This window comes from Elgaria multicarinata, chromosome 8, assembly GCF_023053635.1.
Source record: "Elgaria multicarinata webbii isolate HBS135686 ecotype San Diego chromosome 8, rElgMul1.1.pri, whole genome shotgun sequence".
Classification (NCBI taxonomy): domain Eukaryota; kingdom Metazoa; phylum Chordata; class Lepidosauria; order Squamata; family Anguidae; genus Elgaria; species Elgaria multicarinata.
In genome coordinates, this window is record NC_086178.1 from 32,570,270 (window position 1) to 32,594,048 (window position 23,779).

The window sequence follows — 23,779 nt, forward strand, 5'->3', positions numbered from 1 at the left end:
TCTATTAAAGCTTATGCCAGAAGTGTCCTAAAAGAGTCTCATAGACTTCTCTGTGTCTATCCTAGAATAATTATATTACTTTTTAATAGCCTATGGTGCCTTTCTCTTTTTCCCCCTTAATCAAAGATTCTTCTTCTTTTCAGAAGAGTTAAAAGTAAAAACAACACAAAACTGAAGCTGCCGCCCAGAATTTGAAACAGTCTATTCCAGCTGCTTAAATTCAGAGGGCACCCTAAGAACTAAGCTCACTACTTCCTCTTGTTTGCCCTGACTCACTCGCTGCTGCTGCTGCTGAACAGGACAAAGATTTTTGCTGATGGGAGACTACTAAATAAGTATTACCTAATGACAGCCAGTCACACCTAGACAAAAAAAGAGGAAAGTAGATTACAGAAGAACACACTTTCACTGCCGGCAAATGTAACTTTCCAATGCCACAAAAGCCAAGTACTTCTGTTTTCTACAACTGATTAAGGTAACTTAATATTCATTTAACTTGTCATTGTTGTTTACATTGCATTCTGTATACTATCTGATTATCTGTGTTGTTAAAAGTTATATTTCGCTGTGCACATTGAAAATCATTTTCCTTATTTGTCTGATACAATCATTTATTTATTTATATATTTATTTTTGAAGCTCTGCAATGTCTAAAGAGACATCCAGCTACATGGCAAGTTTTTCTATGAAGTAGAATACAACTTTCAACTCTAGGATTATAGAAGAAAATCTGAACATTAGAGAATTTCTTTTTACTTCCAATTATTGTTAGATATAAAACTTTCCTGTTTCAAATGATGATGTATTTAGGGAATATAGGTAGGCAGAAAGCCTATACCTATTAAAAGCATGCTTAGTGGTACATCTCTGCTCTTTCCTCCTTCAGCACTGTTGTTGTTTTTAAAACCAAGTTCCATTTAATCACAGGATAGCTTAGACACACATACAGTTTCTCATTTTGTGCCAACTGATCATATGTTATAATGCACAAGACTGACACAGAGGCTGCACTGAGATACTCTCTTTATAATATTTTGGCATCTTCATCTAAATGTCATTTAGATGGTTACAACTTTGGTGGCTCCTTGGCTTTTAATTCTTTCCCCCAGCTCCCTTAGAATATAATGTAAACACGTATATATGTAGACATGTATAAGGAGTACAGTGTTAATCTGGTGTCTAAACTTCTTATATGTGTCTACTCAGGAGTTAGTTGCATTGCTTTCATCGCGGGGTTGCGATGACCCATCACTGCAGGGGTTTTGAGAAGGCTTTTGAGAAGGCCCTGAAAACATACTATTATACTCTGGCCCTCCTTTAATATATGTTCATTGCTGTTACTGTTTTTACTGCTGCTTCTATGGTGTTTGTGTTTATTTTGTTTTTAATACCACATCGGTTTTTATTATGTGTATTACTGTTGTCTGCTACCTTGGGAGGGTTCCTGCCTTGAAAAATGGCCAAGCCCGTTTTTACAATGATGATGATGATGATGATAATGATGTTTACTCCCGGGTAGGTGAGTACAGGATTGCATCTTAAATGACTTGAGATTAAATTAGTGCAGATTTCGGAAAGTAGAAGACTTATTTTTCCCTTTCCTTTCCTCTTTAAACCCATTGGATTGGATTGGTAGATATGAATTTTGCCTATCAATACTCTAAAATAGCCTGGAAAATTATGACATAAACTGGAGGGAGATTTTTTTAGGAGGCAGATACAGGTTAAATTCAAATTTAAAGTGCTTTGTCAATGCAATTCTAATGGCATTCTTTTGCCATCTTTAAACATTTTACATTATTTTTCTAAATATTTATGTTATGTTCTATATTTTTCTGTATGAAGATCATATTGTCTTCTCAATGAAGCTTTATATTACAAGAAAAATGACTGGCTTGTTTCAGTTAGACCCTTACGTCTGTGGTCCTTGACGCTGGCCATGCTTGAGATCTGCTGACCCACCAGATTGCAAAAATGTAAATTTAAACTCAGATTAGATTGGCAAATTGACATAAAGGATCTATGGCTTTCCATAGCTAGATGGGTAAGAGTTGTGCCATAACGTTTTGCAGTTTGAGCGTATCTTCTATTGAACACACAGCAATGAGCAGGATTTCTTGTCACATCTTCATAGGATAGGGAGAGACTTGATTCCCCCACCCACCCTGCCCTCATGAACTGATGAAATAAAACAAGCCACACTATTGTGCTAGTGAGGGGCAGGATCAAGTAGCTGTTAAGGCTGTAAGGCTCTGTCAGAATGTACGTCATGCCCATTTCCTATAGAAGGTGGGGACTGGGTAATTTAAAGCACAGTAAGTGTGGATGCTGAACCCTTCCAGAACCAATGCTACCCCACTCCCTCTCCCACTCCAAGAAACCAATTTGTTCCAGGCCTTTTTCACCCTGGCAGTGGTTACTTCCTGTCTCAGAACCAAATAGTTAGGAAAAAGTGGTCATGGAAACTCAGGTCAGGTGAGATTCAGCCTGCCCATAGTCTATGTTAAATTGCTCTTGCACTGCTTTATAATAAAAAAAGGCAGTGACCAGATTCCAGCAAAGTAGCAATGCTATTTTTTTTATTTGTGTGGGGGACAGAGAAGGGTCATCTCCTTAACAGCAAGCCTGTCCTTTGTTACAAAGATATTTGCTCTCCTGGTGCTAAAGGCTAAAGACCAGGAGCACTGATAAAAGACTTGCAGCAGCATAAAGGGTTTTACACTGCCCAGGTGTTGCCTGATAATTTTGCTTTCGCCAACTTCTGTTTAAGCAGCATGAGTAAGAGAGGTTCTGGACCTATGTGAGAAATGATGTGGTCTATGGCAAGCACTCACATCTCTCACGGCAAAATTGCTGCTATTACTTTGAACAGCTGCAGAAGATAAAGCAGTTTCCCCTCTCTGAACACCCACCCACAACCAGGCAAAACCATTAGATAGTGAAGTATACTTGATACTTAAAAGCAACAAATTAAAGAATAAGAGAGAAGTTCATGAGCAAAACAGAAGTAAATTCTCCCCAGGGAGCAAAATCCCCTGCAACATGAAACATTCCAGGTAAAATTGCAAATCAGGGAAGCTGGGACATCTAAGCCCTGTTTAGCCAACCACAAGGTGGCACCAGCAATGTACAGAAAGGCTACCTAACCCCAGAAATTCTTCATGGCACTCTTGTGTGACATTTTCAGTAAGGCCTGCAGAAGAAACAAAGTAAAACACAGCAAACCAAAATCTCTAAATTAATATTGGCTTACATCACCATCTAGTCTTGTATTCTGTGTTACACACAAAAGACTTTACAATGGATCTGCAACTGTTTTTGCCAGGTCTTCAAGACAGTTTACACTTCATCCTGCATGGAGTTCCTGCTTAGAGTTACATTTCCACAATTTAGTGCGGAGAAATCATTACTTCATTTAAAAAAAGAAATTATCTTTACCACAATGTTTCTTAGAACATTTGAACACACATCAAATGAAACACTGTCTTCTACAAACTCGCAGCTTAAAACAAGCCAGTGCGGTGTAGTAATTAGTGTGTTGGACTGGGATTAGGGAGACCCAGATTCAAATCCCTACTTGCCTGTAAAGCTCACTGGGTAACTTTGGACCAGTCACTGACTCTAAGCCTAACTTACCTTACAGGGTTGTTGTGAGGATAAATGGAGGAGGTAGAAGATCACATATGCCAACTTGGAACTCCTTGAAGGACTCCTTGGAGGCATTTATGACTTATCTTCTGATTTTCTTTTGGTAGGAAGAAAATAAAGCCCAAATGAAAGCCGAGTACAGCCTTCCTGGAAACAACAGCAACTGCAGCACTGAAAACAGAGTGAATCAAGCTCTCTTTCCCTTGTTGTACACTCTTATTTTCTTCGTGGGCCTGATTATGAATGGATTGGCCATGGGAGTCTTTTTTCAGATCTCCAGCAAATCTAACTTTATCGTCTTTCTCAAGAACACAGTCATTTCTGACATCCTCATGATCCTAACGTTTCCATTCAAAATTCTCAGCGATGCAAAACTGGTGTCCTGGGAATTGAGAGGGTTTGTTTGCAAGGTGACGCAGGTCATATTTTACTTCACCATGTACATCAGCATTATTTTCTTGGGCCTTATAACTATTGATCGCTATTTGAAAACTGCCAGACCCTTCAAGACATCAAGCACTGACAAAGTATTGACAGCTAAGATTCTATCCGTACTTATTTGGATATTCATGTTTTCTCTCTCTCTTCCAAACATGATACTGACAAACAAAAAGCCAACGCTCAAGAACGTGAAGAAATGTGCTGACCTAAAATCTGATTTTGGGTTAGTATGGCATGAAATTGTTAACTATGTTTGCCAGTTTATCTTCTGGGTTAGCTTCGCCATCATAGTTGTATGTTACACACTCATATCAAAAGAACTGTACAAATCCTATAAAAGAACAAGACGTACAGGAACCACAAGCAGAAAGACTGTGAATATCAAAGTTTTCATCATTATTGGTGTATTCTTCATTTGCTTTGTGCCTTTCCATTTTGCCAGAATTCCTTACACCCTAAGCCAAACAAGAGATGTTTTTGAGTGTTCTACTCAGAACACATTGTTTTATATAAAAGAGGGCACCTTATGGTTGACTTCCCTGAATGCATGCCTGGATCCATTCATATATTTTGCCCTCTGTAAATCCTTTAGAAAGTCTCTCCTAAACACATTGCATAAATGTGTAGCCAAAACAAGAAGGGATGAGATCACAGATACTACAGATGAGGAAACACCAATGTAGACCAACAAGGAATCCATGTAATATAGCCCAAACCATTTCTCAACTGCTTCAATGTATGTGTTTTTTCTAAAAAATAAACCTGTGATCTGGCTTCTGCTGAGATCAGGAATCACTCATAGTTATGATGCTGACAACTAGCTGTTGAATGAGATTATCAATGCTGCGTTTTCTTTAAACATCATAGCTACAAACACTGAACCAAACTGAGAAAAATTGAATGGGGAGGTTGAAGTCAAGAAGTAGGAAAACGGCACACACCAGCAGGTCTATGATTGCATCCTGGGTCATAAAATTAAATATGATTTTTAAAACTGATTTCCTTGAAGAGCCTCCTGGTTCAAAATGCACTGGACAGCATTTTAACAATAATATTCTTCTGCATCGTGTTGAAGCCTTCCATGTTTTGATTACTTATGCTACCCATCTAAGTAGCAAAATCTCTTGGGTACTTACTTAGTTCTGAGCAGGCTAGAGAATATTGGCAGCTCTTTCCTATAAGCCACTCTGTTCCCTAAATTTTTGAAAATTGAGCATTGAGTTACGATCCTGGAGATCCAGCTACTACAATGATTTAAGAACAGATAATTGTACAGAAGTCATTTCCTTTTTCTGAATGAACAATAGTTCCTTTCTTGTTGCATAATGTATATTAGTGAACAGCTTGCAAACCAACTAGGACTTGCAATTGTGTCAGAAGTTCATTTTAAATGGAGTAAAGCTGGAGCTTTATCAGACAACAGCATTTAGGGAATAAAAGTTATTCTGTCAGAAGTGCAGCTTGTTTCTATTATCAATATGTAATAGGCTTTGGTTGCTCCATGGAAGACTTGTACAAAAGCATCTGTAGTGTCCTCAGAGGAAAGAAGCCCTACCCAGGAAACTTATTGACAATATATTTATTTTATTTTATTTTTTAGAATGAACTAGTAACTGTTTTCATGTTCTCTGGTTTCAGTTTGCCAGCTAATATAAATCAAGTATGATCCTTGGTGCAAACTACTCTAACACATAATAAAATGTTTGCATTACACTGCTATCCAGATTGCAAGCAATCTGTAACTAATTACAGTTATGAGAAACTTGCTTTTAAAATAGAGGTTCTAGCAAATGGTAACCTGTAGTAAAGAACCATAAGAACACCATGACTATGTTTGGTTTATCTTTAAACTGAACTTGGACTGGAGAGCCTTTCAAATAGAGGACATCTATATTCAAACAGAGGACTGTCCTCTGTTAAGTAGAACACATGGCCACCCTATTTGATATAGTGGAAGCAGCCAGAGAAGACCCTCTGATGCAGGTCATAATACAGAGAAAAGTTCATGTGGAAAGAGGAAAAACTTCAGGCTTACAATGTATAGCAAGGGTGGAGTAATTATTCTTAAGGCTCCGATACCACACACATACTCCAATAACCTAGGCTCCAATACCAGTAGATGTTGCTGGCTAACTTGCTAACTACGCAAAAGTTATTGTGTACCCCAGTAACTATTTCATGACATGCCATTTTGTTACAATAGTTGAAAAACATGCAACAGAAATTGTGTGGCTCCTTCTTTGATTATACAAACTTCAACGGTACACAGGGCCTAGTTTAGAGAAAACATCTACAGAATTAGGGCTGTACTGAATATTATATTTTCAGTATTTGCTTCAGAAATAGCATAATCAACACAGCTGAACAGATTACTGAAAAACTATTCTCAACCTGCCCAAACACTGTCTCAATGCATTTCTTTGCTCTTTTGTTCAGTCTGTCCCAGTGCAATTTCCCTTCTTTTTTTGTCTTCACATACTGCCAACTAATCCCACTGGCTTTGATGTCCCACATGATTTTGTTGATGATGTCACAGACGCTCATAATTTCAGATATTATGTCACCATCAAAATCATGTTGGCTGCCACAATAGAACTGGTGGGAAATTATGAGGATGGAAACAGTTTGGGCTGCTCCCGGGATCCCCTGTGTGTCATTCGGATGCACAAGAACGATCCAGGGACAATCCTGGGGGAAAAGGCAGGTGTAGAAATGATCTGAGACTAACATTATTGCAACAATGTCAACACGATTACAATTCATGCACAAAATTGCTGGGAACAGGAGGTATTCTTCAGCATTCACAATAACAAACATAAAATGAGGTAAGTAATTCCAGATCAGCTTTACTCAGGCAGAGAATACACATTCTTGGGCAGATGTTTTATTAAGAAGGGACACATTCATAACCTAGAAGAAGAGTTAAGAGAAGATAGCCCAATACACTTCTTTTTTTAAAAAAAAAAAGACTTAAACTTAACCAAGAAACCTTACCAAATTAATATAATTTATTAAGCATAGGTTAGCTGCTATTCAGCTTTTATTGTTGGAGTGGCTTACAAAATTTAAAAACAGCAACAATAAAAAGAGTATAACATCTAAGGAAAAAAGACAGCTTTGGCAGGCAGGTAGAAATCCATCATAAAATGAATATGCCCTAAAAAGCATGAGCAAATAAACATGGTATGGATAATAAAATAAAGATGGCAGCGGGCAAACCTCTTTGGGGAGGGGCTTCCACAAACAAGGTGACACAACTGGAAAGGCCCCATAGCAGAGGGATATGGAGCACAATCTCTGAGCCCCATAGTTTTATGAAAGAAATGGTGGTCCTGTAGTAATAATGATTTTTTTTTCCTATGAAAGCAGGAACAGAGCTCAGAAATAAGTCCCACTGTGTTCAGTGGAACTTGCTCCCACGTACGTGGGTATAGGACTGCAGCTTTAGTCTAGATGACTCTGGGGGTCAAATTGTAAGTAATCCAGAACTCATGCTATGGCCATGCATTGTGAGATAACTAATGTAATCCTATTTGAGTAAAAAGGTCATACGTGCAATGTGAAATAGAGGTTAGAGAGGACTAGGGTAGAGGAAACAGCAACGACTTCAAGATGTCCTACCAGCTTAACTTGAAGCTGATATTAAAACAAACGTTTGCATCACAAACAAGTTACAAGTATTCTTAGATATCAAATCATTATATTATTAGACATCAAATATACCCTATCATTACAAGCTAAACTTATTTCATATGGTTGCATTTCAAATCATGGAATATCCGATAATTCAACTAAAAGTTTATTCTCACTTCTACTTCTTCTTTCTGGCATAAGCTGTTACTGACACCACTGTATGACGAAGTTTGCAAGCTGGCCAACGAAAGCGACAGTTTCCCCAAGGTGGAATCCCCTCCCCTTTGTGTTTCCTTACAAGATCACAAACAGGATTTCATGTGACCAAGGAAAGAGGTCACTGTCATTCTTGTAAATAATGAAGCTCTAAGGGGATTTTTTTTTCTTGGAAGACGTTTGTTGCCTTATATTATAATAAATCCGACCACTGATATAAAATGACTACTTTATATGGGGGTTTAATAGGTGAAGAATATGTGTGCAACATAAAGGTAACCAGAAAAGAACACAGAGAAATGCTGAAGAAGTTTATCAATGGTGATTGACCATGACAGCTCTATGGAAGCTGTGTGTTCAGGGACAGCATAGCACTAAACACCTGATGCTGGGGGGAAAACAGCAAAGAGATCTGTTGACCTTGCATGCCTGTTTATGGGCTTCCCAAAGGCATTTTGTTTGCTATCATAGGCAGGAGAATACTGTACAGGAGGGAACTAATGTTCTCTAATGGTATATTTTGATACATTGGCTAAGAAAAGCAAGCAGTTACAATGCTACTAATACAAGTATCATCCTTGCAATATGCTATTTAGGATACTTTTGTTACATAAGTTTCCCCTTAGGGTAGGAAAATATATAAGAAAAAAAAAGTTGACAGATCATGTGCAATCAATATACTGAACATTAACTACAAATTGAAACACTGAGAGCTTAAACTAAATTGGTGTTAAGTGCTTTGGTGATCAAACAGCTTCATACCAAATATTGAAAGAAGAAGGGAATAATGACCTCATAGCATATACTGAAACTTCCAAAATCTCTCCTCTGGAAGGGAAATGTTGTCTTTCCCATTGTCTTTCAGGGACAATTGTATAGAAAAAGAAATGGCTGAAGAAATGGGAAACACATCATTTCCCTACCCAGAGAAGGAAAGGAAAGGAACCTCTCGTGCAAGCACTGAGTCATTACTGACTCTTGGAGGGACGCCAACTTTCGCTGACGTTTTCTTGGCAGGCCTTAAAGCGAGGTGGTTTGCCATTGCCTTCCCCGGCCATTATTACCTTTCCCCCAGCTAACAGGGTACTCATTTTACTGACCTCGGGAGGATGGACAGCTGAGTCGACCCGAGCCGGCTGCCTGAAACCAGCTTCCGCTGGGATCAAACTCAGGCCGTGGGGAGAGTTTCAGCTGCAGAAACTGCTGCTTTACCCCTCTGCACCACATGAGGTGCCACTACCCAGAGAAGAGGCATCTAAAGTTTCACTTCATGCTGCACAGCACAGGGAGGGCAAACAAAACAGCATCACTCAATTGCTGGTTTACCTTTTGCCATCCTGGCTTAAATCAGTTTTGTTTTGTTTTTAAAGGCAGATTGGTACAGGCACCTTGTCTTACCTGTACATGGGGAAATCAATCCCTTTCCTGGGCAGCCCTTGATGTAAATGGCTGTAGAAAAGTGGACACCGAGCAAGCTCTGGGTTCTTCTGGGTCCTGGGCAGGAGTGTTATTGGTGGGCTACCCTTTGGAGCTGCCCATTTGGCATCCCACTTTCCTTCTCTAATTGCTCCCCATCCCTCTTTGGCCTTTTTCCTCTGGCTCTTCCATCTCTAAATTATTTATTTATTTATTTATTTATTTATTTATTTATTTTGTACATTTTTATACCGCCCATTAGCCGAAGCTCTCTGGGCAGTGCACAATTAAAATTAAATACAAGCCTTGTCCAACCTGACAACCTCCTATTGCCAAAAGAAAACCATACACATTTCTGAACTTCACTGTTGCTGTTCTGTAATGTTTTGGCAAACAAACCATACAAAATGTTTATGTACTACTTTCAAGCCAGACAACAGAATGAGTGGCATATATGGATTTACCCCTTCCTTGCCTCAAAAGAGCCCTGAAGGATAGACTACACTGATTGATATTAGGGAGAAATGGGAAAAAAAAGTGCAGAAAAGGGCAACTAAAACGATTAAGGGGCTGGAGCATCTCCCCTATGAGGGAAGGTTACATCAACTGAGATTGTTTAGCTTGGAATAAAGGAGGCTAAGGGGAGATATGATAGAGGTGCACAGAATTATGCATGGTGTGGAGAATGTGGACAGGGAAACGTTTTTCTCCCTCTCTCAAAATACTAGAACCCGGGGTCATCCCATGAAGCTGATTGGTGGGAGATCCAGGACAAATAAAAGGAAGTACTTCTTCACACAGCACATAGTTAAATTACGGAACTCACTACAACAAGATGTAGTGATGGCCACCAATTTGGATGGCTTTAAGAGGGGGTTGGATAAATTCCTGGAGGCGAAGCTATCAATGGCTACTAGCCCTGATAGTTGTGTGCTATTTCCAGTATTCGAGGCAGTAAGCCTGTGTGCACCAGTTGCGGGGGAACATGGGTGGGAGGGTGCTGTTGCACCATGTCCTGCTTGTTGGTCCCTGGCTGATGGCTGGTTGGCCACTGTGTGAACAGAGTGCTGGACCCTTGGTCTGATCCAGCATGGCACTTTTTATGTTCTTAAAGAGCCATCCACTCAGGTTGATGCTACTCAAGAATCCGTGCTCATATTAATAATAAAAAATACTTCTGTGGCTGAAAATTATTTTCTCTGGTCATAGAGAAATACCTGACATGAAAACTGGCATGGAGTGATATAGCATTTTAGCCACTATCTGGCCAATTAATGTAAGCATCATAACAATGACTTCTAACTGCAATCCTATGTGAACCTACTTGGGAATAAACCACAGTTGTATTAACTACTGCTGCAGTATGAGAAACAGCATCTGCTAAAGTTCTTTTTATGTTGTTAAAGCTGCAATCCCATGCCTACCAACCTGGAAGTAAGTCCCATTGAACCAAATGTTAAGTGAGTACAGGGTTGTAGTGGTGGGTTGAAATCCTAAAATCACTTATCAGGGTAATTTATTGGGACATACTTCTGAATATCTTGGTTGTGCTTTTATACTGTATTTTATATTATGGTTTTATACTGTTGTTTTATACTTTGAATTGTCTTAATTTTGTAAACCCCCCAGAGAGCTTCGGCTATTGGGCGGTATAGAAATGCAATAAATAAATAAATAGACACACATAGAATTTATTGCACTGTAGGAGAGCAGTAATTAATAGGATGGGAACTATCTGGCCAATTTCCATTTTGATTAAGTCTTCCCACTGAGACCATTAAAAGCCATAAGGGGGAAGAGTAACAAAACAAACAAAAACAAAAAATGGTAATTTCTGGTTTTAATTGGGCAAAGCAAGTAACTTTAAAAGTCTTCCTTCTGTGATAAGAACCCTACTCAGTTCCTCAGGCTCCTGCAATGGGGAATAGGCAAGCTGCCAGCAACAATTCAAGGAACACAATGGACTGCTCACTGCCTGCTGCAAATAGCTCAGCATGTCATGCGCCTTCCTCTAGACAGTTTCAGAGGCGACGCGTGACTGAGTCCAATAGGCAGGTCAGAAGAGCACGCTCCTGCCCCCCGCACACACAGAAGAAAGGTCAGGGGAGCACACATGCATACAAGCAGAGTTGGGGAGGAGTGCATGTGCGCGTGTGCACACACATGGAAGATCAGAGGCTGACTAGGCTTTCACAGAGCAGTGGTGGTAGAGGCCACATAAACAGGGCCATAGGAAGGGCAAGGTGGGCCTTAAGAAGATAATAAGAGCCATGGTGGATCAGACAAAAGGCCCATCAAGTCCAGCCTTCTGTTTGCACAGTGGTTAATTAGATGCCTATGGGAGGTCCAATAACAGGACATGAGCAACCAGCAGGCTCTCCTGAAGCTCTGAAAATACCCCACAATACTGCCCTAGATAAAGCTGAGGCTGTTGATTTATTAGGGCTAAATCATATATGTTTTTGATCAGAACAGATGCTCAGGTTAGTACCATGAGCCGGCTGCTGTAAAGTCAATTCTGGTTTGTGGTGCAAAGGTATCATCATCATCATCATCATCATCATCATCATTATTATTATTATTATTATTATTATTATATTATTATTATTATTTATTACATTTCTATACCACCCCATAGCCATAGCTCTCTGGTAGTTTACATGAGATTAAAACAATTAAAAACAATATACAAAATTTAAAACCACAAAAACATGCAACATACACATCTAAAAACAACTATAAACAACTTTATAGCCAACTTCAAAAACAGATCCAGGATTGATGATGCTCATCACATATTGCTAAATGCCTGGGAAAATATCACAAAGGATAGCTTTAGTGAAGCCAGCCTCTTAGCAGAGGCTAACTATTTGACCAAATTTCTGATGTCAGTGGTTGAGCAAGCAAATGAGAAAATTACTTAGTGATTCAACGCATCTTAACAACTCAAAACGTACATCTCAAAGGAGCCAACTGATTCCAAGCAGGTGGGCTATTTCAAAAAAATAAAGAAAAAAGCTTAGCATGCAAATGTTTAATAGAGAATTATTAGTGGCCAGTTCAGACTTTCCAGCATGATGCCAATTTAACAGATGCTCTAGGGGATTGCGTTAAACTAAAGCAGATTACAGGAGTTGTCACACTCATTAATAACAAATCCCAGTTAGTTTTAACTTGGTAGGATCAGACCTTAAGGACATAAAAACCAGCCTTATACTGAGTTAGACCGTGTCTCCATCTAGCCCAGTATTGTCAGCATTGACTGGCAGCAGCTAGTTAACATTTCCTTTCCTTTGCTATTTAATTTTTTTTATCTAGATGAGCCTCTTGGTGAGTGAGGAGGAGAATGGATAGTGTATGTGCACAGCCTCACCTTCCCCCTCTCCTCCCTCCCAAGGTCACTGTTACAACCTCTGAAGTGAAGCCACCACAGTGGCAGCTGCAAGGGGCGGGGAGGGAAACCCAAACTCAGATTTCCCTCTCCAAGGTTGTACCTATAGCCTCGAAGGGAAATCTGCACCAACCTTGGAACCACATCACTGCTTTGTAGAACCATACGATTGCTCTGCTCATTATTATTTATAGCTCATCCATTTCCCAGAACTCTAGATGATGTATACACAGACACACTAAACATAGTACAAAAGAGAACATTAGACTAGAGTCAATAATACTACAAATAAAAAATAATAAAAATAGCATTTAAATGATCCTATCTTATAAAAAAATATGCTAATTGAAAATTCGTGATAAATACAATGGTTTACACTACATGGAATTATTTAATTCAATTTCTATTTCTCCTACCCATGAGGTCATTTTTTCCTAGTATTTTTTTTTCTTGTTCCCAACCTTTGTAGAAAATCTGTCCCATGTTTCATCTCAGAATTGCATATTTTCCAATATATGTATAATTTGATCACAAAGCAACAAGAACAAGAACAAAAAACCACTAAATAAAATGGGCTCAACCTTCCTTGCAACTTGTATCTGGGAGTGGGGGTGGAAGGGGAACTCTGACTGATGAAAAATGAGGAAGAACAACAAATATAAGATGCAAGATTGCTTGTGAAACTTAGTTTCTGTACTGTTAGTACAGTTGCGAGAGTTTATCTAGTACGGAAATAGCAGTCACGTATTCCTACCAAGAGAGGTAAGTCATTTTATTCATGTGCTTACAGACCATTATTATCAAGCTACTCGGAATGCTCAATTTACAGAACAAACAAACAAAAAAGCAAAAAAATGTACTGTTTATAAAGAAGTATATTTATATGCAATAGGCATTCTAATTACACTGGCTGCTTGAGATCTAAACTTATCTGCTATAGTACTACTGCTAGAATATACTTTAACAGGGCTATGGTTACCACACTGAAGTAGAATATTTTAGATATAATACAGTAAGTAAAATATTTGATATATAAATCAACACATTTGGACTGCAACACAGCATTTACTTACTAGGCTGGATGCATTTGTAAACCGCCCAGAGAGCTTCAGCTATGGGGTGGTATATAAATTTAATAAATAAATAAATAAATTTATTATTGCATTCTTATCCCACCTCCTCCTTCCATGAAGTTCAGAATCGCTTACACGGTTCTCCTTCCAGCCATGTTATTCTCACAAAAGCCCTGTGGGGAAGATTAGGCTAAGAGAAAGTACGTGTGTGACTGGCCCAAAGCCCCCCCAGTAAGCTTTAGAATTAAACCTGAGACTCCCTGGTACCCTAGTCCAAACATTCCACTATATTCTACTGAGTGCACCATTGTCCAAAGTATTTTCTGATTCCAACAGAAGTGACCCAGAGAAAACATCAACTAGTCACTAAAATGAAGCAGGATCTTTATCTATTTTCCTTCCTAAACGTCAGCCCTCTCACCATATTTAGAATTCACAGCCTTAGTGTCATGTCTGAAACTCAGTACAATTTGAAAAGTTATAATTAATAATGCAATACAGAAGTGTGCACCTATGTTGATCCTGCTAATCCTCTGTTTTACTGGTTGAACCAGGAGGGAGTCATCATGATACAATTGCTGTATGACTTGGGGTATCAGGTGTACATCTGACATTATTTTACCTTTGATGATTTTTTATTCTCTACTTTTCCATTTCTTTATTTTTAATGCTATGTTTTATCTCATTGCATTTTTAGTTAATTGTATTTTTAATTTTTAATTCTGTAAACTATCCCGGGGTCTCTTCAGTCTCTGCAAACCCATAGGATTGTATCCTCAATGCTCATAAACCCCTGAACTTGGAGGCTTACAAGTATCCTATGCAGGGTGGTAGGAACAGCGGAGATGATCTTCACCTCGCCATCCTTCAATCCCGCATTTCACTATATGGACTTTGTTGCCTGTTTAGCAAAAAATGTTTCAGAGGGGGAGGGAAGGAGGCTGGAGAGACCCCAGGATAGCTAGTGCTTGGCCTCTCCAGACCCTTCTCCTCCCCACAAGGGAGGTCAGGAGGTCAGAGCTCTGATTTCCAACTCTGAAGTCCAAGTGCTGTCTCCGACCATGGAGCTAGGAATCCAATGGACCCTCAGACACTGTCTAGGGGCCATGGCAGTGCTCCCCAAGCCTATAAATAATCATGAATAAAATAAATAATGCAACTGACTTATGCAACTTCTTTCCACACTTCTGGGGATTGTGATAAAAAAATGAGCTCACATGTACTCATGCTGTGGGCACAGCTCAGATATCTTTCAATGGGTAAGAAGCTCATTTTCCCCTTTGCATAAGCCCCTAAAAGAATGGAAATAAGCTCATACATTTCCACATTACATGCAAAACCAAGCCATCCTATTGGTAGGTAAACATAAGAATCAAATTATTAGATCCTAACTATGCTAATGTTTACCCATCAATAGAGTGGCTTTGCATTTGCTGCGAAATGCATTTCACAACATGGTTTTGCTCTGAAAACCTACATCTGAGGAAGAATTATGTATAACTGGAAAACTTGTTTCCAGTACTTTAAAGTTCACATTCAAAGTTTATTGTACTAGCCAAAGGCTATGACAAATACATCAAAAGAAAATATTTATACATATATACAGTAATATAAACTGCCATGGAGATTCAGATTGCTGAGTGAAAGCTGAGTTTTAGCTATGGTAAATTCTAAGTACTTCAAAGACTAATTGGTCCAATCAAATATATTTTCTTAGGTGCTTATACAAAAAGCCATTCTTTTACGTTCTTTATGAAAACTTAACTTTTCCTAAAATATTTCTTTCTCAGTCTCTCTTTCAAACCATGAATGGAAGTATCAACATCTCTAATGGGACAGTATCCTTCTCTGGACAATGCCACCGAGACACCAGGATAGCCCACGTGGTCTTCCCAGTCTTGTACAGCATTCTTTTCCTTGCTGGGTTTCTACTGAACTGTCTGGCTGTATTGGCTTTTTTCCAGATACAAAACACATCAAGTTTCATCGTGTATCTTAAGAATACCTTGGTTTCTGATTCCATAATGACACTTATGTTGCCTTTCAAGATTCTAACGGATTCAGAACTGGGATTGTGGCAACTCAAAGCTTTTGTTTGCCGTTTTTCCGCCGTAATATTTTATGAGACTATGTACATCAGCATAGTGCTGCTGGGACTTATTTCTTTAGACAGGTTTCTCAAGATCATTCGACCATTTGGGAAATTTTGGTTGCATAACGTCACTTCAGCAAAAATTCTCTCAGGGTTTGTCTGGTTCTTCTTTTTTGGCCTCTCCTTGCCAAACATGATTTTGTCAAACCGTGAAGCTACACCTCTTTCTGTAAAGAAGTGTGCATCCTTGAAGAATCACTTGGGACTGAAATGGCATGAAGCTGTCAACTATATATGCCAGTTCATCTTTTGGACCGTACTGATCTTAATTCTCTTGTTTTATATAATTATTGCTAAAAAGATCTATAGCTCTTATATAAAAAGTCAGACAAAAGGGTGTAAAATTAAGCAGAGAGCCAAGAGTAAAGTATTCATCATTGTAGCTGTTTTCTTTGTCTGCTTTGCCCCTTTTCATTTTGCCCGTGTACCTTACACTCTCACACAAACTGGCAAGAGTATTGACTGCAATATACAGAACCAATTATTTATAGCAAAAGAAAGCACTCTCTGGTTAGCATCTGCAAATATATGTATGGATCCTCTGATTTACATATTCTTGTGCCGACAGTTTGTAGAAAAAGCTTTCTGTGTTAAATTACGAAAATCTAAGTATACAACTCAAGAAAGTCAAACTATTGCACTGGACACTGGAATATCTGCATAGCCTTTTTGGTTTTCAGCCCTTTCTTATTCTGAAATTTGCATTACTGTGTTTTTAAATTAAAATACATTTTAATTTCAAGACACTTCTATTTGATATAACTCAATTCTGAATTGTTGTAATTTTCGCTGTGATAAGGAGTGCCATAAGTATGCTGCTCATTTTTTTATTCATTTTAATTGGTTATTTTCTTCTGTGAAGATGACGCTGGTTTTCCTAAAAGGCAGACATTAAGAACTATGCTTGTATATTGATTGCCAACTACTGATAGACTCAATGTTTCAGTTTAGAAACAATATATGTTTGCAATATATGCCATATTCTGTAAGTGTTCAGTTATTATTTCATAGCACCTTTATTAACTGACCTTTAGCTTTTACCTCTTCTTATATACCTATTCAGTCTGTATGTATTCTGCAGTTGTTTTGTGTGGTCATTTCTGATAGGACTGTCCACCTGTTTGGAGAAGTAGAAGAACTGGACCCAATAACATCATTTTGCCAACAGATCAGCATTGTCCAGGCTGAGAGCACTGACCAGTTGTTTGGCAGAGGCTCATTGGAGATCTTCATGAACAGCAGCTTGTGTATAGCCTACCTTGTGTGTGTGGACATCTGTGGATCAGGATCCTAACATATATTTGCATTTTGGATGCATGGGAGGGGGTCTTTTTGCAATTTTGGGTACTGTATCAAATAAATGTGTAGCTCAACCTCCCTAGGGAGTCTTCTTTGTGGATTTTTGGCCCCAGAAGTCCCAAGACTTGTTTTGCTTTGTTCAGTGTTGTGGCACTTTCTATGAATGAACTAGTTTAATATTTGCATCTGCCTGTTAGCAACAAAAATGTATATGCCCATATTAAACGAGCTCTGGTTTCTATCTGCTTCAACATCATCGCCAACGTATGGCACTCTGTAGCACCAGTCCAGCTACCATATCTCCATATTACACCCATAGCAATTATCTATGGCACTTCTGTTGTCATTCCTGGTTGTAAAAATGTAACTAATTGGAACTAAAGGGTGGACTTTCATGCTCTTATAAAGATCAGTTGGCTCCACAGAGATAACCACAACAGGAACAGGTGATTAGCACTGTATCAATATGGATCTAAATCAATTAGATTCCAACCTATTCAAAACACACTACAAAACCATAGTTCTGAGAAAGAACATCTCAATATGATTGAAGCAGTTACTTTCCACATTATCATTCCCTGCACTGAGAAGCACTATTTTAGTTTCTCTTTTTTGCTTCATCACCTATGGAACATGCACTTGAATGAAGGGAATGAAATTCAGGTAATACTTATCCAAAGTGACCTATTGAACGAATAGCATGCCATTTTGAAAACGAGCATGCCACATTTAACATAATACACTGGTTCAATGTCATACACAACTTTCTGTTTTATATCAGGCCATTCTGTGTCAAACAACCAATCCAGTTTTGCTGGCTAACCCATTCAAATTTGAGGGAGATCAGGTCACACAGGGATGAAATTTTCTATATTGAAATATGTCCATATAATCCCATAGGATTAATGCTCATGTGCCTCTTTTGCGATGTATACCTGCAGTAGTATACATAGCAAAAGAGGCACATGAGCATTTGTAAACTGCCCAGAGAGTTTCGGCTATGGGGAGGTATATAAATGCAATAAATAAATAAATTAAATTAAATAAGTAGGAAGCCCCTTTTTTCACCATGTGAATGAATGTGTGAATAAATCACACACAATTATCAACATGAAATTATTATGACTTCTATGTAGGAAATTTGCCTTGTGCTTTATGTATTTATTTCTGAACATTTCTGTACATGAAAAAAGATGTGGGTGTAGCACCTCCAGAGCTTCACAACTCTGAAAGCAAAGAGAATAGAGCTGGGTGTCATCAGCATATATCAGCACACTTATGACACTTTACTCCATGTCCCCTGATGACCTCACCCCTGGAGTCCTTATAGATGTTAAAGAGCATGTGCCGTAAGATGGAACCTTGCAGGACTGCACAGCTTAAATATTATGGAGGAGAGCAGCAACCCCACAATGCTACTTTCTGAAACTGACCCTCCTGGTATGAGTGGAACCATCATTTCATCATGGCCTCAAACCCACAGCATCAATCTAACAAGATACTATGATCAATGACAGTGAAAGCCACTGAAAGATTAAAAATATACATACACACACACACACACACACACACACACACACACACTGCCCCATCTCTATCCTGGCAAAAATCATCCATTAGGGCAATCAATGCCATCTCCATGCCAAATCCCAGGCTAAACCCAGATTGAAATTAATCTAGATAATCCATTTCATTGAACAGTATTTGGAGTTGGACTGCTCAGGACACTTCCATAAGAGCTGTATTAAAAATGGCATCAAGATCAAATATGAACGATTCTACCCCCAAAATGCCTAACAAACTTATCACAGCAGGCTTTCATAGGTTCCAACATAACATTCCCAGAGTCCAGTTGTATTTGCACCCTTATAGTGATTAAAAAAAAGCTGTACAGCTACCCAAAGATGCAATGGAGGCAGAGAAGTCACTTCACCACCTTCACTGCTACAAAGTTGGAACTTACTTGTCTGGTCATAATCACTATGAGATTTGAGTCCTTACTCAATAAGAAAAAAGCCAGAGCCTCTCTTTACTTTGATACAAGTAATACTTTGACATGGATGTTGCCTGCATGACACAGCATGACAAAGGATGGAAACCCAAGGGAAACGTCTATCTATAAAAGGTTGCCATCTCAAGCCCTGGGGAACCTGGAAAGGGTTTCCCTCTCTTTTAATAGCTTTGCTATATTTAGATATTTTTAGAGGCTGGGTTTTATTATGTTTCATGTTGCACCCTTGTTACGTGTACACACAAAAATGCTGCTGAGTGCCTGCAAGCCTTTGGCAGAGAGTTTGGGGGTGAGGCACTTTATTCTATTCTTCTATTCATTGCCTGTTTTATAAGCTTCAGAGCCCTAATACAGTTGTTACTTTGTGTTACCTTGCATGCCACAAAGATCTTTGTGTGTTATGTTTAGTCATTTTGGTCAGACAACTTATGCACTCTTGTGTGCTTTTTTCCTTTGAAACTCTGATGGTCTGAGCTATAGGACAGTGGAACAGACTGCCTTGGAAGATGGTGGACTTCCCTTCATTAGAGGTTTCTAAGCAGAGGCTAGAAGACCTCCAATCAAGGATGCTTCAGGAGTGGATTTCCTGCATTGGCGGGGTAATTTTTGATGTCCCTTCCAACTCTGTGATTCTTGATGTACTAGGTGCTTTGAATTCCATAAAATGTACCTGCATACACTATGCAATATCATTACGCAATAGGTATGAACAAATTAACTGTGACGGACAAGTTTTTTTTCTATTGTCGTTCTACGGTTAGGCAGGCAACACTTTCAGTGCTTTACTATTTCAGAAGTTCCTAAGAAGTGCTCATGGACCCTATAGGAGCACCCTTTAAAACTTCCTCACACCAAAGAGACAGATAAACAGCACTCTGACCATGTTGTTCCTCATACATATTAAACAAATAAGTGACGGGCACCTGGGTGATCCAATGCTGCATGGAAGGACAGTGATGTTGCAGCTGAATGGTTGCCTACCCGTCTTTTCCCTGCCAACACTGCACACCCCCATAACACTACTCCCACATAAGCCAGGAGCTGTGTTTTTAGCAAGTAAGTGTATTGTGGGAATTTATTAATGCCATAAAAACGGTTCTTTGGAGTACTTTAGTTAGCTGAATACATTTTGTCCATCTGTTATTTGTGTTTCAGCAATGACTCAAAGTTAAATTCTTTTAGCCAATGTGGTGTAGTGACTCAAGAGATCAACCAGCAGCACTCCGTGGGTGGCCTCAGCTGGGAATAGTGAATGCTTACTTTGCACAAGCAGAATTGTTGGGAGGATGAGTAAGACAACTGAAGAAAGGCTACGAATGCTAAATATGCAGTTTTAACACCTTCATTATCAACATGGAGATTATTCAGTAGTGAATCTTACCCACCCTCAAAACCAGAAGTTACTGAAAACAGTGTGTGTGTGTGTGTGTCATGAACCAGAAACGAAAGATAAATGGATGACCTGTGCACAATAATAATCACAGCAAAACTCCAAAGATTTCAGAAAAGCTGAATTTTCACAAGAGGTATTGCAAGACTCAGGCCCTTTTTGGAAGAGGTTTAATGAAGATGTGTTGCAAGGCACCATTAGCGGTGGCTACTACATGCCGTAGTACCAGCCATGGCTGCTAAGGAGCAGATGAGAAAGACGAGGGGCCATGTACTTAACATTCACGGGGAAAGGGAAGAAAAAAAGACATAGGCCTTACCTGTGCCTGGCAGGTGCTGTGATACTGCACCTACAGAGGCCACTAGTGACCTGTGCTGACATGAACTGATGCTATCACCAGCCTACAGTTAGCGGTCAGTGATAGTGGCTGGCAAATGCACAAGCTAACCCATTCCATACCACATCTGCTGCTTGGAAGGGGTGGCTGGATATCACTTTTCATAGGCTGCCACCAAGTATCATGACATCCAATCGGTAAATTTCAAGTGTCTACAACCTTGAGAACAGGTACTGACAGAGAAGTCATGTTCCAGTCATGTTCTGTTTCTCTCTTCTGTTTTCTGCTGTATTTAATAAGCAACAGATGATTACTTTATATAGCATGTAAATATGTGCTGGCAGGGTACACTGCACAACAGTAAGGGGCTTAACCTTTATGATGGGTGTAGCCATGATATAAAACAGTGTTGCTCCTTAAATCAAGGGTGCGCCAAAGGTTTGAGAAACACTTGATTCAGATGCTTTTCAGTTCCTTTCATCTTTTAAGGAGGGAGGCCAAAAATCAATTTTTTATAGTAAGGAAGGGCAAGATGAGAGGCTAAATTAAGTACATCAATTTCTGCCTTTTTCTGGGGGGGGGGGCATTCTTTATTTCTGGTTTGTACTACAATGATCAAAGTACCATGAGGAACATTAGCCTCACAGCATGCTGAGAAATATCATTAGAAAAATTGTTTTCTTTTATTTCTTGGCTAGATTGAGCCAAGAAAGCCAGAGTGATGACAGTGCTAGATAAAACGTTTTGAACAAAGAAAAGGCAGAAGACATTCTGAAAGAGAAAAAAATATCTTCGGGTTCAGGAACAACGTTCCATTGATAATGCCTATAATGCCTATTGCTTTCATGTCCTGCTTTTGGACTTTCCAGAACTTTATGACTGGCCACTGTGGGAAACCGAACTTGATCCAGCAGGGATCTTATTACATTCTAATTTCCTACATACAAACTGCTAGAACAATTTTTGCTTGCTCAACACCAGTATATGCAATTCTGAGGCCATCATCATCCAGTCCGTGTCAAAAAGAGCCATTAGTGCTCATTTTGCACAAAGAAGCAAGTAATTTTTTCATTTTTGGCCCTGAGCCATCCCTATGTCATCTGTGATGTAATTAATTTTAAAGCACTTAAACTTTTCCCTAAATATTTTTTCCATTAGATAGGCAAACCAATGATAGTCAATGAATGTATGGGCATATTACATGAGCTTACCTCCCTTAGCTATATATTCATTCAAATTAGAAGGGTTACCTGATTGCTTTGAAGAAGAAACCCCCCCCACTGTTTTACAGCCTAGAACCACACTGCTAATTACTTTAGAAAAGGGATGGGCAACACATGGCCCTCATTCAATATCTGCGACAACAAAAAATGCCAATTTGCCACCTAAAATTGGCAGCAAAGTGGGACACTTGGCTGGTACACTGGCCAAATGAAACTTGTTTCCAAACTAAATTTGGCCAATGTAGCATTTCGTAGCAGTTTGCTACCAAAAATCAGCGGCAAATTGGCAAAAGGTTTTTTGCCAAGGCTGCCAGCACCCCACAGAAATCTACATGGTAGCAGAAGTGCCAGGAGTGCAGCTCACCAGGGTGAAAATGCCCCCCCAGACCTCTCCAACTTGCCCATTCCTGCTTAAGAGCTATATGAGATGCTGCAGTAGGAAAGCGGCCTAACCATGGCTTAGCATGTTGCCAACGCTGTGTTACTTCCGGCAACTCGTGAAAACAGTCTTATTCCAGGAAGCATTCCTTGACTGGCAGCCATGATTTTTATTGGCATTCTGTGTTTTATAGTATAATAATGGCGTTTTAATTTTTTGCATTTTTAATTAATTGTTATGTTCACCACTATGGAGTCTATTTCAGATATGGAACATATACATTTTTTGAAAATAAATAAGCTCTCCAAATAAAGGCAATTCAGGACCCCTCACCCACAAGCATGTTTCCCAGAGGCCAAATAGTAAACACAAATCACAACACCTTGCTTTTCTGGTATTCCATCGAAGATACTGTAGCGTTGGCCTTAAAATATTGCCTCCTACCTCTACTGAAACCTCTTCTCTGTCCCCACCCACCTACCGAAATCTGAAATTGCACCCCTGCTGCTCTGTTACTTCTAAAACAAAAGAGTACACCAAACAGTCTGCTTGAAAGTAGCCATATAGGTTCTTTTCCAGGATTTTCTCCCACTGCCCACCATCTACTTTGTATGGTCTCTTGTATAGTAAGTTACCCACCTCATGGTATGTCCCATTATATGCTGACTAAGCTTGGCAAGCCTCAACTTATGAGTTGTCTACCAAAATGCCTAGAATAAAAGGAACTGAGAGCTCAATTTTAACTGTTTTTATTACCACAATTTGCATTGGCACTATCAATATGCTTTAGAACGCCGAGAAAGAATTTCAGGGAAGGAAAATAATACATGTACGTAGAGGCTCCATGCCACACTTCTTATGCCAGAAATAGGAAAAAGATCAGCTCTACTGGTCAATTGCTGGATGATTTGCAGAAGATCAGCAAGGATTTCCAACTCTTAAATGTTAGCAACCAAAAAAAAAAAAAAATTCCCCTGCTAACTTAAGCTGTTTGAGTAACTGATCTGTAGTATGTCAGACATAAATATGTACTCACACTTGTTCATGCATGGGCAGGGTACAGTAAGTAATTATATTACACTGAAAGTAGTACAGGAGACAAAAAGGGGTATGTTTTGGACATTATGAAAGTGCTGTTATGACAAACAAACAAGTAGTATTCTAACCTTT

At 39.1% G+C, this 23,779-nt stretch overlaps 3 protein-coding genes across 3 annotated transcripts in view; 2 read left to right on the forward strand and 1 right to left on the reverse strand.

Moving 5' to 3' along the window:
- MED12L (mediator complex subunit 12L) overlaps positions 1 to 23,779 on the reverse strand; it is a 212,547-nt gene that overhangs the window by 67,323 nt on the left and 121,445 nt on the right. The gene's annotated exons all lie outside the window — the stretch shown is intronic.
- P2RY12 (purinergic receptor P2Y12) lies at positions 186 to 5,529 on the forward strand. Its single transcript, XM_063131474.1, has 2 exons — positions 186 to 475; positions 3,756 to 5,529. Exon 2 carries the CDS (start codon positions 3,774 to 3,776, stop codon positions 4,770 to 4,772), a length of 999 nt encoding a protein of 332 aa, XP_062987544.1. The 5' UTR covers positions 186 to 475; positions 3,756 to 3,773; the 3' UTR covers positions 4,773 to 5,529.
- Positions 13,455 to 16,707, forward strand: P2RY13 (purinergic receptor P2Y13). Its single transcript, XM_063132119.1, has 2 exons — positions 13,455 to 13,507; positions 15,609 to 16,707. Exon 2 carries the CDS (start codon positions 15,624 to 15,626, stop codon positions 16,632 to 16,634), a length of 1,011 nt encoding a protein of 336 aa, XP_062988189.1. The 5' UTR covers positions 13,455 to 13,507; positions 15,609 to 15,623; the 3' UTR covers positions 16,635 to 16,707.

Excerpts from the sequence above, each read along its gene's own strand:
- P2RY12 (XM_063131474.1), top strand. The coding sequence starts at position 3,774 with ATGAAAGCCGAGTACAGCCTTCCTGGAAACAACAGCAACTGCAGCACT.
- P2RY13 (XM_063132119.1), top strand. The coding sequence starts at position 15,624 with ATGAATGGAAGTATCAACATCTCTAATGGGACAGTATCCTTCTCTGGA.